The sequence below is a fragment of the Garra rufa genome, chromosome 5, assembly GCF_049309525.1.
Source record: "Garra rufa chromosome 5, GarRuf1.0, whole genome shotgun sequence".
In the NCBI taxonomy this organism is placed as follows: Eukaryota; Metazoa; Chordata; class Actinopteri; order Cypriniformes; family Cyprinidae; genus Garra; species Garra rufa.
In genome coordinates, this window is record NC_133365.1 from 24,375,307 (window position 1) to 24,392,186 (window position 16,880).

The following is a 16,880-nucleotide window of genomic DNA, read 5'->3' on the forward strand; positions in this document are numbered from 1 at the left end:
GTCGTTATTAAAACAATGGGACTTTGCAGAGGCTTCTTGCCGATAGCTTGGCTTCACATAGGTGTCTTCTAATTGTTACAGCACTCGCAGGTAAATTAAGACTTTCTTTGATCACCCTGGAGCTGATTATTGGCTGAATCTTTGCCATTTTGGCTATTCTTCGATCCAATGTAAAAGTTTACCTATAATAATATTAAGGGGAGTTTCCACATACATAAAATAGTCTGGATCCAAATCTAATTAATTATTCTAAATAACACTTTTGGGCCGTGTATAAAAAAAGGCTGTTAAAAATATTGTTTTAATATTTATTAATGTATTGTCATATTTTCCCCTCTTGATACAGTCACCTTTTCTTATTATATTGTTAACAAAATCAAAAAAAATTGCGTACAAAAAAGGCTAAATGATGTAAAAAGAAGTCCATTAGCTGCAGCAGCTCTACAGATCTTTCTAAAAAGGTCCTAGTGTTAAGAAAGTGTGCTCGGTTTATTTTTAACCTGTCACCTCGCGTAATTGGTAAGGCTCAGTTTGGTAAATAAACGAAAGCCTGTCAGTCCCATGTGATAAAATAATTAGATTTTCTTATTCATTTAGAAGACTGCATTCAAATCAAGATCTCATCACTAAAGTTTTTCAAGCTTCTAAGTCCTGGTAGTTTTTAAAACCGCTACACAATTGGCATCCAAGGTCTAACAGCCTGTGAGAACTGTCATGGCTTTGAGCGTTTGTTCTGACACGGCTGTTTATCTTTGGAGTCTGAATTGTGGAGCTGCTGCTGTCGTGCCTGCTGATGAACAGTTCACAGCTGGAACATCACGACTCGCCTTTTGAGTGTTAGTACCATTCTGCCCAGATTAATCATCAGGGGAAATTAACCAGCTTTATGCAACACTCCTGTTCATTCAGCAGCTATGTGTAAAGTTACATTTCACAGACGCTGTTGCCAGGTTTGTGTTTTTTGTTACATTTTTTAGTTCGTATTTGGATCTGCGCCAGTGACGGATTGCTTGTATCATATGGATAATTTACAGCTTTTTTGTTCCATTTAATAGTTCACCTTAAAATGAATATTCTGTCATTTACTTCCAAACCTGTACGAGTTGCTTCTGTTGTACACACAAAAAAAAGAAGATATTTTGAAGAATGAGAACAGGTTATGGTAGCTATTAAATTCTATAGTATGGGAAAAAATAGTTTTAAACTGAGAAAATTATTAGGGTTTGGACACTAATTTCATGATTCAATTCAGTTTTGATTCACAAGCTTACTATTCAATTCCTTATCAATTATTTTCGATATACAGTGCCTTGCGAAAGTATTCAAACCCCTTCATTTTAACGTTTTGTGTTTCTGCCTTATGTTAAATTGCTTTAAATGACCTTTTTACCATATAAGTATACGCTTCATACGCCATAATGACAAAGCAAAAACAGAATTGTCACAACTTATACATTTATTAAAAACAAAAAAACTGAAATAAGTATGTTGCATAAGTATTCATACCCTAACTAAGTACTTAGTTGAAGCACCTTTACAGCCTCAGATCTTTTTGGTATGGTGCGACAAGCTTTGCACATTAGCATTTGGCAATTATCTGCCATTGTTCAGCCATTGCCAATCTCTTCAGCTTTCAAGCTCTGCCAGGTTGGATGGGCACAGGGGCACATTTGGGCACAGACGCACATTTTCAGGTTTCTCCAGAGATATTTGATTGGCTTTAAGCCCAGGCTGTGGCTGGGCCACTCAAGGACATTCTCAGAGTCGTCTTTATGCCACTCTTGCTGTGTACTTAGGGGTCATTGTCCTGTTGGAAGGTGAACCTTCTGCCCAGTCTGAGGTTCTGAATGCTCTGGACTAGGTTTTCATGAAGGCCATTTCAATATTTTGGTGCATTGAGCTTTTCTTCTACTCTGCCACTGAAAAGCAGCCCCACAGTATTAGGCTGCTGCCTGCACACTTTACTTTTGGGATGCTACAGCTCAGGTGATGAGCAGTGCCTGGTTTTCTTCCATACACAATGCTTGGAATTGACCATCAGACCAGAGAATCTTGCTTCTCATAGTCTGAGGGTACTTTTTTGCAAATTCCAAGTTTGTTTTCATGTGTCTTTACTGAGGAGAGGATTGAGTTTGGCCACACCGCCATAAAGCCCAGATCAGTGGAGTGTTGCAGTGATGTTTGTCCTTCTGTAGGTTTCTTTGATATCCACGTATGATCATGGAGCTCAACTGGAGTGACTATCAGCTTCTTGGTCACCGCTTTAACCAAAGTCTTTCTCCATCAGTTGCCCAGTTTGGCCAGGAGGACAGCTCTAGGAAGAGTCCTGGTTGTTTCAGACTTCTTCAATTATAGATAATGGAGACTACATGCTTCTGTGAACCTTTAATGAGTGATGGCCAGATGTGTGGCTTGATGCAATCCTGTTTCTGAGCTCAACAGGCTGATTTTTTATTTTATTTATTTATTTTTTTACTTCAGGGCTTGGTTTTTGCTCTGATATACATTTTCAGCATTAAGATGTGTGTGCCATTCCAAATCATACCAATTCAATTGAATTTGCCATGGGTTAACTTTACTCAGTGTAGTAACATCTACAAGCAATATGAATGCTCCTGAGCTAAATGTCAACTGTTCCAGTAAAGGGTTTGAATACTTATGCAATGGAATCATTTAGGTTTTTTATTTTTAAATATTTTACAAAGATTTTAAAAACCTGTTTTTATGGAGTGTAGATTGATGTGGAAAAAAAGTCGAATGTAAGCCAGCAACATAACAAATGGGGAAAAAAATGAAGGGGGTTGAAAACTTTCGCAAGGTATTAATATCAGGTACAGTACATGGCAAATTTTCCTAAGGAAAAAAAAAATTACAATTACATAGTTATATTTCTACTCCAATGCATTTTTTTGTAATATAAACATTTAAATGGTAGCTGTGATTAAAACTTGATGGATATATTCAAACATAAATGAAACACTGAAGAACAGTAAAATAATTAATATGTTATATGGTGAATATATTTATCAAAAAGCTCAAATCTAGAGTTAATTTTGCTGACTAATCTTAGCTGACTAATGAGTTTATGGTCATTGAAATTGTTTTTTCTGAGGTAAATGTGACGTTACGTGATACTGTTTACAAGCTGTTATACTGATGTCTTTGTGCGGTTAAAACACTTAGGTGATTACATGAAACGGGATACAGATTTTGGTAAGTTTTGTGTTTATTCATGTTTATTTCATGTTGAAGCTGGTATTAAAACGGAGGAGCTTCTCCTGAACTGAGGCGTCACAGTGATCCATCACTCCACATTAAATGGCACCAAAACGGCATTTATTGTTTAAATACTGTAATGAAATGGACAGAATTTGAAATCTGAGACTTTGTTTCATATCAAAAGCAACAAAGCACAATGCTTTTTGTGATTTATTGAATGTTCTGTTCATTAACTTAAATACCAAGAATCGATAAGTCTAGCCTGTTTTCAGTTAATGAACAGAACATTCAATAAATCACAAAAAGCATTGTGCTTTGTTGCTTTTGATATTAACAAAGTCTCAGATTTTAAATTCTGTCCATTTTAAGAGATTAAGTATTTCGTAAAAATGAGAATTGGTTAAAATCGAGGAAACAATATTTTTTACCCAGCCCTACAAATGGTTTAAAAACACATTCTTGCTTTGTTCTCAAATGAATCAGTCATTTTAAACAAATCAAATGATTAATTAGCACCTTTCACACGTCGTCTTTACTGGAAAATTAGTGGTAAATAACCAGTGTGCGATAATGTGTGAACAGGACCTTTTTAAAAATACAGGTAAATTAGTTTACCAGTAAGGGAAATTGAGGGTGAACAAATTGACAGAATTTTATTGCTGGATAAGTTAACCCTTAAAGGTCCACTGAAGTGCCTTGAAACACGCAGCGTTATTCTATGTGGTGACGTAATTTTAACTGAAACAAAAACATATCGCCCAGCCCCGCCCACTTCTTTTGAATAGCCAATAGCGTTCCATTGATATCTGCTCGGGCCAGAGCCGTTGAGCTCGGTAAAGAAGCATTTGTAAGCTTATGACAGCCACAGTATAATAAATTACCCCATAGATTCAATATAAAACTCTTGCTAAAACAAAATAGTGATCATAATCACCAAACAGAAAACACTTACACTGTGAACAAGTGACCGATCTTAGCCGCAGATTCAGTGTCTATTTATAGTGTAGGGGGCGGGACACTACGGACTCTAGAGAGCATTTGATTGGACAGAACGTTTGATGAGAAACTGAAGTGCACGGTGATATCATCAAAATCGTTGATTCATATCGGCAGAAGTGACGAGACTGTAAGTTTTGAATGCCCATATCTTGTAAACACGAATTTTGTCGTTGTTTTGAGGCACACTAGCTTATAGATAACCTTAAGGCTAATATATTCATACTAAAAGCCAAAAAACTTTAATTTTGATTTCAGGGGGACTTTAAACAGTATTTAAAGGATAACTGTTGCCAAAATGCAACCTGGGCTGTTTTTTTTTTTACTGTAAACGAGACAAACTTATATCTAAAAGCATAATTACGACAAACGAGCCGTTTTTGAGATTGACCGTGATTTAGTTTTGTGGTCAGTGGCCGGTGAATGGGAGTACTAGGGGCATACATTTGAGCGCATCAAAATCGATATTTTTACAACACTAAGAAGGCTCGCCACACCATGACACTTTGTTCGAGGTATCGCCTGGGTCTCTACACATGAACTCGAGCATTGAGAACATTGTTCATGTACACACAGTTTACTAAAAAGAAAGGTTTTGAACAAATCACTTTCACTGTTGGGTTTCCACTCGCGGCCGTCTTGCCAGTCAAGAGGTGTCGATCTCCGAGTGCGAGAATGGATAGCTCCTAAAGCATATTTCCATATAAATGCACCGCTAATTCGTTGTTTTGTCGCAAGTGAAAAACAATATTAAACTTCTAGTTGTAAAAAGAGCCTCACATAAGCCTAATATTTCATCCTTTGGAGTCCATTCATTCGCATTCGGAGATCGACACCTCTTGACTGGCAAGATGGCTGAGAGCGGAAACCCAAACAGTGTAAGAGAGTTGTTCAAAAACTTTCTTTTTAGTAAACTCTGTGTACACAAACAATGTTCTCAATGCTGGAGTTCAAGTGTAGAGACCCAGGCGATACTTCGAGCAAAGTTTCATGGTGTGTCGAGCCTTCTTAGTGTTGTAAAAATATCGATTTTGATGCGCTCAAATGTATGCCCCTAGTATTCCCATTCACCGGTCATTGACCACAAAACGAATCACGGTCAATCTCAAAAACAGCTCGTTTGTCGTAATTATGCTTTTAGATATAAGTTTGTCTCGTTTACAGTAAAAAAACAAACAAAAAAACAGCCCAGGTTGCATTTTGGCAACAGTTATCCTTTAAGACACAAAATTCAGTTAACCAATGAAAGGCCATCATCTTTCTGTATGTGTGGTCAGCACTGAGATGCAAAAACATCAATCTCACAAATGTTTTCACTCAAGGAGCGTGACATTTATTTCCCCTTGTGCAAATAACTCAGCATTTTCGACTGAATATAACAAAATTCATATTGTGATTACATATCGGGAAACATTTTAGCACTGAAAAACGACTATAACAAAACAGTTCACTTTTCAATGTCGGTATTAATATCAACAATAGTCAAGAAAGATCTGACTACAAACTCTAAATAGTCACAATAAGATCTTTTTCTTTCAAAGGCATAAAATGACAACACTCACTATCGACACCCATTTTAAACATCAGAACTATTACTCTAGATATTGCTATACTTTTGAATGGCATATACTGTAGGACCATGACAACTATCTCATGTAGCTGGATGGTTCCAGAACAATCCACACAGTGGATTCAAAATAGAACCTAAATGGAGACTTTGGTTCAAGGTATCTGTCAAAAGAGGGTGCTTCATACTGCATTTCCACACAGGAAGTTTCACTTGAAGAATTAAATCTAAAAACAGACATTCTTCAAAAAGGAACAACAAGAATTGAAAGGCACAACACTTAAGTTTCTAAAAAAAAATCTGCAGAACTTTGGAGTAGTAGTGCACATGGTGTGAGATCATTGTTGATTCTGATTCTGTTTAATCCACGTAACTCAAGTCTGAATGTTTACAATGGTTCTAAAAGCAAACGTACTCTCAGAAAAACCATGCACTGTAACCTTGTTCTTTCCTACTTCTCCAGCCCACTCTGATAAGACCAAAGTAGGTAGTGTGATTTTTAAAGTCAACATGAACTCAAAATGAACCCTATTTACTTTAACCCATGTTTGTTGGTCTTACTGTGCATAACCACTGCTGTATATTATTTCACAGATGATTTGTTTTTGTAATCTTTTATCATTGCACCGCCCGAAAACGACTTTACTTTGTCTGCTGACATCATCTAGGTCGTGCCTGTTAATGTTTACCAACAGTCAAACAGCAGTGCAATGTGGTAACACTTTACCATAGCGCTACAGGAATCCTAAAACCAATGCCTGAAAAAAGTTCTGTGGTTAACACAAGCTCATTATTCATTATAACATAAAATACGTCAGTAATACCTCACTTTTTTAAGCTTTTATGTGTTTAGAAAAAGGTGGTTGCTAACTGGGACTACAGGCATTAAACATGACATTAAACACAAAATCATATTTTACGAACTTGTTGTGTTTATACTAACTGTTATCAAACTCAAATTTTCCAACTTTATTTTAGAATTTAAATAAAAGCCGAAATAGTTGTAAGAAGCATATGAAGTATTTTCATTATCTTGAACAAAACATGCAGAAATCATAAACCTTTGTTGATCACAGAGCTGATTTTATGCAAGAATCCAAAATCGAATGGAAAAATCATGATAGTTTTTGTCGAGAGCACACGGTAATGCTAATGCTGCATTCACGCCGTGTCGTAATTACTGTAATTACTAGATGTCCACCTGAGCCGGAACTGTTCACGTCCTGAAACATACGTTTCTATGGCAACACTATTAACGGCAAAATGAATCTGTGTAGTTTGAGTAATTGATAGAAAACAATACATCAAGTAAGAGTCCTTTTGCAAATGCCGTATTAATGAACTTTGTTGATTTAGTGGGACATTAGACACATTTAGCTGTGTTAGCCGTATTAAACTGCATTGTATGTGTTTTTTTTTTTTTTAGAATATTCTTGCATTATCAGGACATTAACAATAGTCAATTACTGGAATTATTAACAATTATATGAATTAATGAATTAATTATTACTTATTAAGTAAGGAATAATGTAAATCCAGCCAGTTATCGTAGAATAAGGTCCCGACAGACTTATAAGCAGCCCGACGCAAAGCCGAAGGCTGTTGTATAAGACTGAAGGGCTTTAGTCAACAGGCTGGATGTACATTATCCCACTTATTACATGGGTACTTGCCACAAAACTAAATAACTAGACACGAAATACTGATTTCAGTTTAAACGCAAAGTTTCAATATTTTATTAGCCAACCAAATGCAAAGCTACCACGAAGAAAAAAATTCCCAGCAAGCGAATAGCGCCAACTGCAGTTACTCGGATGAGCCTGTGTTGTTAGTTTTTCTCAGTTGTTATCGGGGAATAACATCTCGGAATGTGGTGACTGACCAATCAGAATCGAGTATTCCACAGAGCCGTGTAATAATTTGCAATAACAACTGGCTGGATGTACATTATCGCGCTTATTACACAGCTACTTGCCAAAAAACGAAGTAATTAGACACAAAATATTAATTTGAGTTGAAATATTTGAATGCAAGTCTTCTGTGAAGAAAGCAGCAGCAGGGGGCAAGTTCAAACTTGTCTGCAATTTGAGTTTTATTATTTTATTAGCCAACCAAACGCAAAGCTTCCACAAAGAAAACATTTAACCAGGAAGCTAATAGGGCCGACTGCAGTTACCCGGATGAGCCTGGGTATTAGTTTTTACTGGTTGTTATCGGGGAATAACATCTGGGAATGTGGTGACTGACCAATCAGAATCAAGTATTCCACAGAGCCGTGTAATAATTTGCAATGACAACTGGCTGGATGTACATTATCCCGCATATTACACGGCTACTTGACACAGAACTAAATAGTTAGACATGAAATATTGATTTGAGTTGAAATATATGAACGCAAAGCTTCCGTTATTAGTTTTTACTGGTTGTCATCGGGGAAGAACATCTCGGAATGTAGTGACTGACCAATCAGAATCAAGCATGCTGTGTAGTCATGTAATAAACAGAAATAATACCCAATATTACTACTTCACTTCAATTTGCTGCTCAATTTGCTGTCATTTTAATGATTTCCGTGTGATGTTGCAGCGGTCAAGAATCTCGTAATTATATATATATATATTTTTTTTAATGTAGCTGTTTTAGCTGTTTTCGTCTTTTTATTAGGATAGAACAGTATTGAAACAGGAAGCAAAGTGGGAGAGAGAGAGGGGGAGGGGATCGGTTAAAGTCTGCGAATCGGGACTATATGTTGAATCCAACGTAATAACATCAATTCTGACATGGTGTGAATGCACCATTACTTCCGGTTTGTCTTGCAAAATGACATTCTATCTGCAGCAATTTATAAGGTTAAAATGAGTATTTAATACTTAGTTATACATTAGGTATCATAAACTAACGAATGAAAATATTTTACAGCATTTATTAAAATATTTTTGGTTATGTTATTTATAAATATACTATTATTGTTAATTTTTGTTTTAATTCATTAATGCTACTTAGTGCAAATATAAATATAAAGCAGTTAAAGTATTACTAAATTAATGTAGATTGATAAATGCTGTAAATTATTCTTTGTTCAGTTTTTATTGCTAGTTTATGATACCTTACTAACTCATTTTTCACAAACTGAACATTATTTTAAAGTGTTGGCAATTTTTATAACAAACTCATGTCTTTATATTTTGTTCTCATCTTTCAGAAGTTCACTCAGAAAAATAGACTCAATGCTGTTTCATGTTGACTTCAACATTATTTCTAATAATTCTTTTTTTATCTTAGATAAGTTCTAATATTTACACATCTCTCTGTTAATTATCTATTATTTAAAATCACACAATACTATAATGAAAACATTAGTAGCTACTGATCATTTAAGGAAACAAACTACTTATAAAAACACTGAAACTCGTAGAACTCTAAAGTATTATATAGGAAAAGGAATATTGCTTTAATACTGATTTTTAAACTCTATGGTAGCTGTACTACATTTCATCTGTGCTTACCGGATAAAAAAACATTTCAGGACACTATCTCACAAACATCTCTGAAAATGAAGTTCTGTAATGGTCTACCACAGGATCAAGTGCACGTCTGTAGGTTTATAAGATGTCACACAAACCACGGCATCTTGTTTGTCCCTGAGGGCGTTTTTTCGCCACATCTTATGCCTGAGAGCCAGCCTCAGAGTTCTTTGTTTCACATTTAGTTTACGAGTACACAACCTTGTGGGACCTCTACACTCTCCATCATCTCACAGTCCAGAAAAGGGGCTTCAGGTGCAGGTTGGGCCAAAGGGCTTTCCGCTTTGCCTGGTGGGAGAGGCGGCTGGGCAGGACTCCATGCGTACAGGGGCTCTGTAGGGAGGGATGGGGTGTAGCTTGTGCGGTTGTCTGGTGGCGGAGGCCAGTCTGGGAAGCGGGCTGACTTGGGCCCGTACGTTAGGGGCGAGGTGCCGGGCTCCAGAAAAGGGGTTAGGGTTTGGGTCCTTGTGAAGGGAGGGCTGGACAAAGGACTGCTGCTGTTTTGGGGGTCTCTGCTGTCCTGGGGAGGTGGGTAAGCATCCTCTGCCAGCTGCATCTGGTGGAAGTAGGCCTGTACCTGAGACTGCTTCTGGAGATAGAGCCTCTTCTGCTGCAGTCTGTGCAGAGAATTACAAATGAACAGATGTGTCATAACTAAAAATCTTGAGGAGAAATCCAGGATATCAATGCACTATGAATGCAGTTGTTCCTGACCTGTGCTCCTGAAGTTGTTGTTCTAAAGTGCGTGGTGCAGCTTCTTTACAAAACATCTGTCCACTTCCAAGACCACTTGCTAACTGACTGGCCCTCTGTAAAAAAAATCAAGCCATAATCCATTGAAATAAATACATGTATATTTAAATACCTAACAGTTCAGTCATGAAACTATGGATTGTGCAGTCCTTTACATGCAGTCTGCTAGCAATCACATGCATGGCACAAGCTGACCGGCCTCTGCTGATTCTGCAACAAAACTGTTTGCTCAACATTTAAACAGTCTGGTTCAGTGTTTGTTGTCAGCTGGTCCTGCAGCACGCTATTAGAGTTCCTCTATAACCCTCCAACTCCCCCAGTTCCACCTGTCTAGATCTGTTATGGGATTTGTGTATGCCTCTTCATGCAGCCACACAAGTTTTAGATGGGATTTTCAGTGCTGATCAGAGATTATTATGTATTGCTATGTTGACAGAAACATTTTTTATACAACAGTTCTTTCTGTTCCTCAAATCTGATTGGCTGATAAAAGTGTGATATTCTATTGATAACACAACTCCAACCATTTCACCGTTTGTATCACCAAACTTGCTGTATTTCTCACAGGGACTGTCAGGGCAGATGCCCAAAACTATAATTTAAAAAGTAATACTGTTTTAATTTGTCACAGAATGTAGTTTTAAAATTTTTGTTTAAGCGAGAATGTACTTGTTTAGACTTTGAATTTGCGGTTTGTTAATAAAGATGATGTCTATTTGAAATTTTGCTTCATTTTTGGAGATGTGAGCTCCAGGGAGTCATGAACCCACAAAGAGCAGCCTCACCTCGGCCAGATCTTCTGGAATTTGCCACTGGCTCTAATGTCTCTCGTGGTTAAAAATGAGATGAGATTCATTTTGGGTAAATTCAACATGCAGTCTTTGGTCTCATTAATCTATTTTTTTATTCCAGAGCAAAGTTTTGGATGAAGGTTATATTTTATGTAACATTAATGCTGTATATCAGAGTGCTACCTTTGTACTTTTGACTGAATTGCCTAGCAACTTTTATGGTGGCTGCTGTTGTTGTTTATTAAATATTATTATTCAATAAATAATATTTATATAAATAATAGTAGTATATAATAATAGCATTTAGTTTTGAGATACGATGTGTGTTCATGGTTATTTTAGTTGTATTATTTCGCTGTTAGATGGCGACAAGAGACTGTCATGAGTGAGTCAGCAGCACTTTTATATTAGAAGAGACTGAATCAGGGTTGTAAACAAGCAAGCTATTTTTACATTCAACGACACTTTGTAGGACACAGCCAACAAATGCACTGAGCAGTGCTGTCATCGGAAATCACCCTTAAAAGATGAAAGGACAGTACAACAAAGATATCGCTTTCCTCAGCGGACATTCAAAACTAATTTTATTGTGAATATGAGAATTAATGCTATATCAGATGCATAATACAGTGAGCTTTTACAGTAATACAATATGTTTTCAATGAAGCAACTCAACGTTCCTTCGTTACTAGTGCTAAAGTGATGTTTTCGAATTAGTAACGGAGGCTTGGGCTCAGCTGTTTAACTGCCCAACTGAGATTTGAATCTGGCGGAAGGAAGCAATTCTGCACAAAAGAGGGTTTTTTAAAGAGACTCTGTTGTTGTTTCTTATGTACTTACACACTCATGCCATTAAACTGTTGTATAACCACAACATCACACTTATAGCAGTGTGATATTGTTTATTTATTGTTTTTTTTGTGATAATTGGGTCAATGATATGACACTTATTTTTTTGTCTAGATCTGTTCCTTTTTACCAAGTTTCAATAATATATACAGTGACTTAAATACACCTTTTCTATGATGGACTGCATTGATCATGGGTGATATAACTGTACCATAATGAAACCCATAATTAAGACAAAAGTTTGAAGAATGAAATTTAAAAGTAGATGTAGAAGTAGTTTAACAATCTTATATTATTATTTTTTTTAGAAAATGATTTAGAAAATGTTTACTCTCATAAAGTCATGTGGTTTAACCGACAGGTAGAATCAAGGCGCAAAAAAAGCAACAGGAATTGAGTCTCTTAAAAAATAATAATTTGAGCTTTTCATGGGAAGGCAAAATGACTTCAGTTTGTAAAGTGTCATGTGGTGCGACTCCCCAAAAACATAAAAAATAGTTAAAACACCCTTTATCTTAAAAAAATTGCTTTACACATATATTTGTGTTCATATATATTCATGGTATATGGAAAATATTACGCTTTACTTAATGGTTACACCAAATGACATTTTTAGAATCATTAAGTTTAAACTTAAAAATGGTATATACATTTTTTAAAACCATAAGAAACCAACACAAAGAGTACATTTCTAGAAACATGGCACACGTAATTTAAACCAGATTTGTAAAAGAGATCTGTATAAGATTGTGCTCAATCTTATACATAATTGACTCACCTGTAGTCGTTGAGCGAGGTACTGCGTCTCCAAACTCTGTCTCCTGGATAGCAGATAAGGGTGCATTTTACCAGTAAAAGTCAATGTATCTTTTCCAATTAGACATTGGCGTCCTTCTCCCTAAAATTTAGAAATTGTTTCATATCAGAATAAATCACAGATTTCTGCCATCTGTAAAGTCAAACAACACAGTCAAAAACTTAATTTTATTTAACATTCAAAGGCAAAATAACAAAAATAGAAAACAAGAGAATAGTGAGAACAGCACAAATGGCTGTCTGACCTGGTGGCTAAATGGGTGGTGAGGCTCTAGGAGCTCCTGGGGACTGATTGTGGGTTTGCCGCCTCCTCCACCATCTAACACTATCTGGGCTTTGTTCAGCTCTAGGAAGCCCTTGGTTCTGGCCAGGTTCTGGAGGTGCTGTCTGAATGCCACTAAACCTGTTGGGTTCAATGAATACAACAGACTTTAGAGTCAGATGAACTGGTGGAGATATTCCTGTGACTGCTGCAGGGGTGGTCTGACTCATAGTCTTGACTACTGCTATAATTAGTACAGCAGTGAATCACTGCAATTATTTCCAGCTTTTAAAAGTAGTCATTATTCATAGAAGGTCAGATATCATTCAGAATGAGGGTTATTTTATCCGCTAACAATACATTTTCCAAAACACTGATTATAACGTAAATATATGCTTGCAAGTGACTAAAGCAGGGGTCATGCTAGGTTTTGTGCTCCATTCACATTTATGGGAGAATAGATACTGTAGCAGATTTGGTGTCTTTTGTTGTATATTATCTACAAGGCTGTTGAATGCTTAAATCTGATTGGTTGACGAACGTTCCAAGGTGTGCAATACAATTATTTCCAAGGAAACGCACGGCTAAAGTATTTCAAGGCAGGTTGTGAGCAAATTACATGTCCGTATCACTTCGCCAAACGATTTCAGTTATTTCAAATGTCCTTACAGTCCTTACAATGACACTGACCATTTTCTTTTGTGTCCAACTGAAGAAACAGATTTGTAACAATTTGAGGGTGAGTTGTCCTGTTTGAGAGGAAGGTGATTGATGAAAAATGATGTGCACATGACAACACAGATCATCCTGACCTTGAGTGAGAGACGTGTCTGAAGCTCTTCGCCCCTCTCTGAAACTGACTAGTGAGTGATTATGAGCGCCTTGCCCCTCTGTGTTGAGCGGCTGAAGGGTGGGCTCAGGGGGCTTCATGCCCAGGAAGACTGGAGCTGCGGGGCTGGCAGGTGTAGTGCTTAATGCTTCCTTTAGAGCTGGATTCTCTTCAGGCAAGCTGAAGTCACTTTGAGTCGAACCCATGCTGTACTCGGAGTCCATGCTGCCGAGGGACGGGTTCAGACCTGCGGAGAGGAGCTTTTGTTGTAAATGAAGTTCTCTCAAGTGTATGGTTGTAACAGTATTTATTCAGTGTCCAAAAGTTAAAAGTGAGTTTGGTGAGTACATAAATCTCAGTAACCCAGAACTTTAAGAACTGCAACATGATGCATGGTTTACATTACAATGTAAAACATTAATCCAAGTCTTGCTGACCACATTCGAATCTAGACATAAACAGAAACACATCTGTTTATCCGTGAATTCTCTGAATATGCACTTTTGCTGTACTGACTACACTTGTTTTGATCAATGTATAAATTAAGCTTTTCTTTCTTTTTCTCATTTTTATGACTTTAGGATATTTAAACAATGCACTTTTGTCTGATCATTGTTTAAATCACGTTGAATTCCTATTGTCATGAAAATGTGCTTTACAAATAAACTTGTCTTGCATTGACGTAAGCGACATGAGCAAAATCAAAGAGTCACAAACTGTCTACAAAAATAGTTGATCGTTTATTGTCAGTGGTATTACTGTAAGCAGTTTAGCTAGGACGCAAAATGTTTTCCATGAATTCATGTGAAATATGTTATTGTGAATTTTTTTAAAAAGGTTATTGCGACTTCAATTCAGATTTTTTTCTCACGAATGCCATTTTTCTCACAAATCGCATTATTTGCCATTTTGACATTTTTCTCGCAATTTTGAGTTTATATCTCACAATTCTAAGAAAAAATTGTGAGATATAAACTCGCAATTGCGAGCTATAAAGTCAAATTTTGTGGAAAAATAAAAACTGCTTAAAATTCTGACTTAAAAACTCGCGAGTGCGTGTTATGAAGTCAGAATTTTGAAATATAAATTCACAATTCAGAGGAAAAAAATAGAATTGTGAGATATTGAATTGTCAAAATATTGACTTTATAACAATTTTATAACATTTTTTTTGTGATGTTATTTCTCAGAATTGCGAGTTTATGTCTCACAATTCTGACTTAAAAACTCACGTTAGAATATGATGTAAACTAAAAAAGTCACACTTGTAAATTTATATCACGCAATTCTGACTTTCTCAGAATTGTGACTATTTTTCTCAGAATTGCGGGTTCATGTCTCAAGTTTATATCACAATTTTGAGAGAAAAAAGTCAGAAGTGCAAGATATAAACTAGATTTCTCAGAATTGCACGTTTATATCACAATTCTGAGGAAAAAAGTCAGAATTGCAATTTTGTATTAGTTTTGAGGGGGAAAAAAGTAAACTTGCAATTGCAATTGAATTTTTATTCAGTTTTTTTTATAAATTGGCTTCTATACAATCCATTTTTATTGCATTTTTATTATCAGAGAATCTAAAAAGGATTCCCCTCTCCCAAAAAATTTTATTAAACACTGATAATAATATTGAGCAGTTTCATGTGACCCTAAAGACTGGAGGCTGAAAATTTAGCTTTGCAATCAAAAGAATAATTTTATAATTATAATAAAATAGAAAGTAGTTCTTTTGAAGTAAAATCATTTTACAATCCTGTTTTCCCTGTATTTTTAATACATTTTTTGATTCTGTATATTAATTAAATAAATGCAGTCTTGGTGAGCATTACAGACTTTCAAAGAAACTCAACTTTTAAATGGTAATATATCTTTAAGATACTATATATTAATATTGAAGCATCTTTAAGACTATAATTGCCTAACCTCATCACACATAAAATGCAATACTAACCTGTAATGGGCAGCACAGCAGGTTGGTTGGTGACCTCAGACAGCGTATGCCGACGCTGACTGAAGCGAGCTGTATGAAAGGCGGCGAGGGGCACAGCGTGCTCTTCCTCTGCCTCAATGCCCTCATCAATGGACGTCTCCATAACGTTGCTAGGCAGCGAGCCGCTGACTTTGCGGACAACGACTGGAGGGAGCGGGTCCAGTAAGCAGCCATCCACCTGAGATATAAATACACACACACTGTTGGCAAAACTATTTTGGGCTGAAACAGCTCAGCAGTCTATGGGACATTTTCACTTTGTTGTTTCCATCTGACAGCTGAAATCAAAGCTAAAACCCAATGGATTTATTTAATAGCTATTCCTAAAGAGGCAAACAAGGATGTGGTAAAATGTACAGTATATAAAGATTATTAGTCAATAACAATTTAAGGCTGATGCATGGTATAAATCTTATTGAAAGGTTCATCTATGCAAAACTTACATTTTAGAATTTTCTTTACCTTGTTTTTTTAAACAAAATGCAAACAAATGTGATTGAAAAGTATACAGTTGAGGTCAAAAGTTTACATCCCCATTTCAAAATTTGCAAAATGTTGATGATTTTTATCAAAATAAAAGGGATCATACAAAATGCATGTTATTGTTGATTTAGTACTGACCTGAATAAGATATTTCACATAAAAGATGTTTACATATAGTCCACAGGAGAAAATATTAGTTGAATTTATAAAAATGACACAGTTCAAAAGTTTACATACACTTGATTCTTAATATTGTGTTGTTACCTGAATGATGTTTTTTGTTTAGTGATAGTTGTTAATGAGTGCCTTGTTTGTCCTGAACAGTTAAACTGCCCGCTGTTCTTTAGAAAAATCCTTTAGGTCCCACAAATTATTTGGTTTTCCAGCATTTGTGTGTATTTGAACCCTTTCCAACAATGACTATATGATTTTGAGATCCATTTTTTCACACTGAGGACAACTGAGGGACTTGCAACTAATACAGAAGGTTCAAATTCTCACTGATGCTCCAGAAGGAAAAACCATGCATTTAGAGTCAGGGGTAAAAACTTTTGAACAGAATGGGGATGTGTACATTTTTCTTATTTTCCCTTAATATCATATTTTTTTCATTTAGTACTGCTTTTCAAGGGTTACAGAAGATAGTTGCATATTTCCCAGAAGACAAAATAAATTAAATTTACAGTGATCTTCACATTCAAAAAGTTTTCATCCCCCGGCTCTTAATGCATTGTTTTTCCTTCTGGAGCATCAGTGAGTGTTTGAACCTTCTGTAATAATTGCATATGAGACCCTCAGTTGT

At 36.1% G+C, this 16,880-nt stretch overlaps 1 protein-coding gene across 2 annotated transcripts in view; it reads right to left on the minus strand.

The window, feature by feature from the left end:
• LOC141334419 (serine/threonine-protein kinase SIK2-like) overlaps nucleotides 1–15,757 on the minus strand; it is a 36,973-nt gene extending 21,216 nt beyond the window's left edge. Inside the window, exons 1-6 of one of the 2 annotated variants that reach the window (XR_012355553.1) lie at nucleotides 15,557–15,757; nucleotides 13,590–13,853; nucleotides 12,761–12,918; nucleotides 12,478–12,597; nucleotides 10,021–10,115; nucleotides 7,231–9,923 (exon numbers count right to left, since the gene is read on the minus strand). Coding sequence is in view for 1 of the 2 variants with exons in the window: in XM_073839492.1 (XP_073695593.1) it covers nucleotides 9,488–9,923; nucleotides 10,021–10,115; nucleotides 12,478–12,597; nucleotides 12,761–12,918; nucleotides 13,590–13,853; nucleotides 15,557–15,698 (1,215 nt within the window). In the remaining variant the exon portion in view is untranslated. Of the gene's footprint in view, nucleotides 1–5,523; nucleotides 9,924–10,020; nucleotides 10,116–12,477; nucleotides 12,598–12,760; nucleotides 12,919–13,589; nucleotides 13,854–15,556 lie in introns of those variants that run through there. The other variant, XM_073839492.1, reaches the window with a different exon arrangement.
• Nucleotides 15,758–16,880: the final 1,123 nt, after the last annotated feature.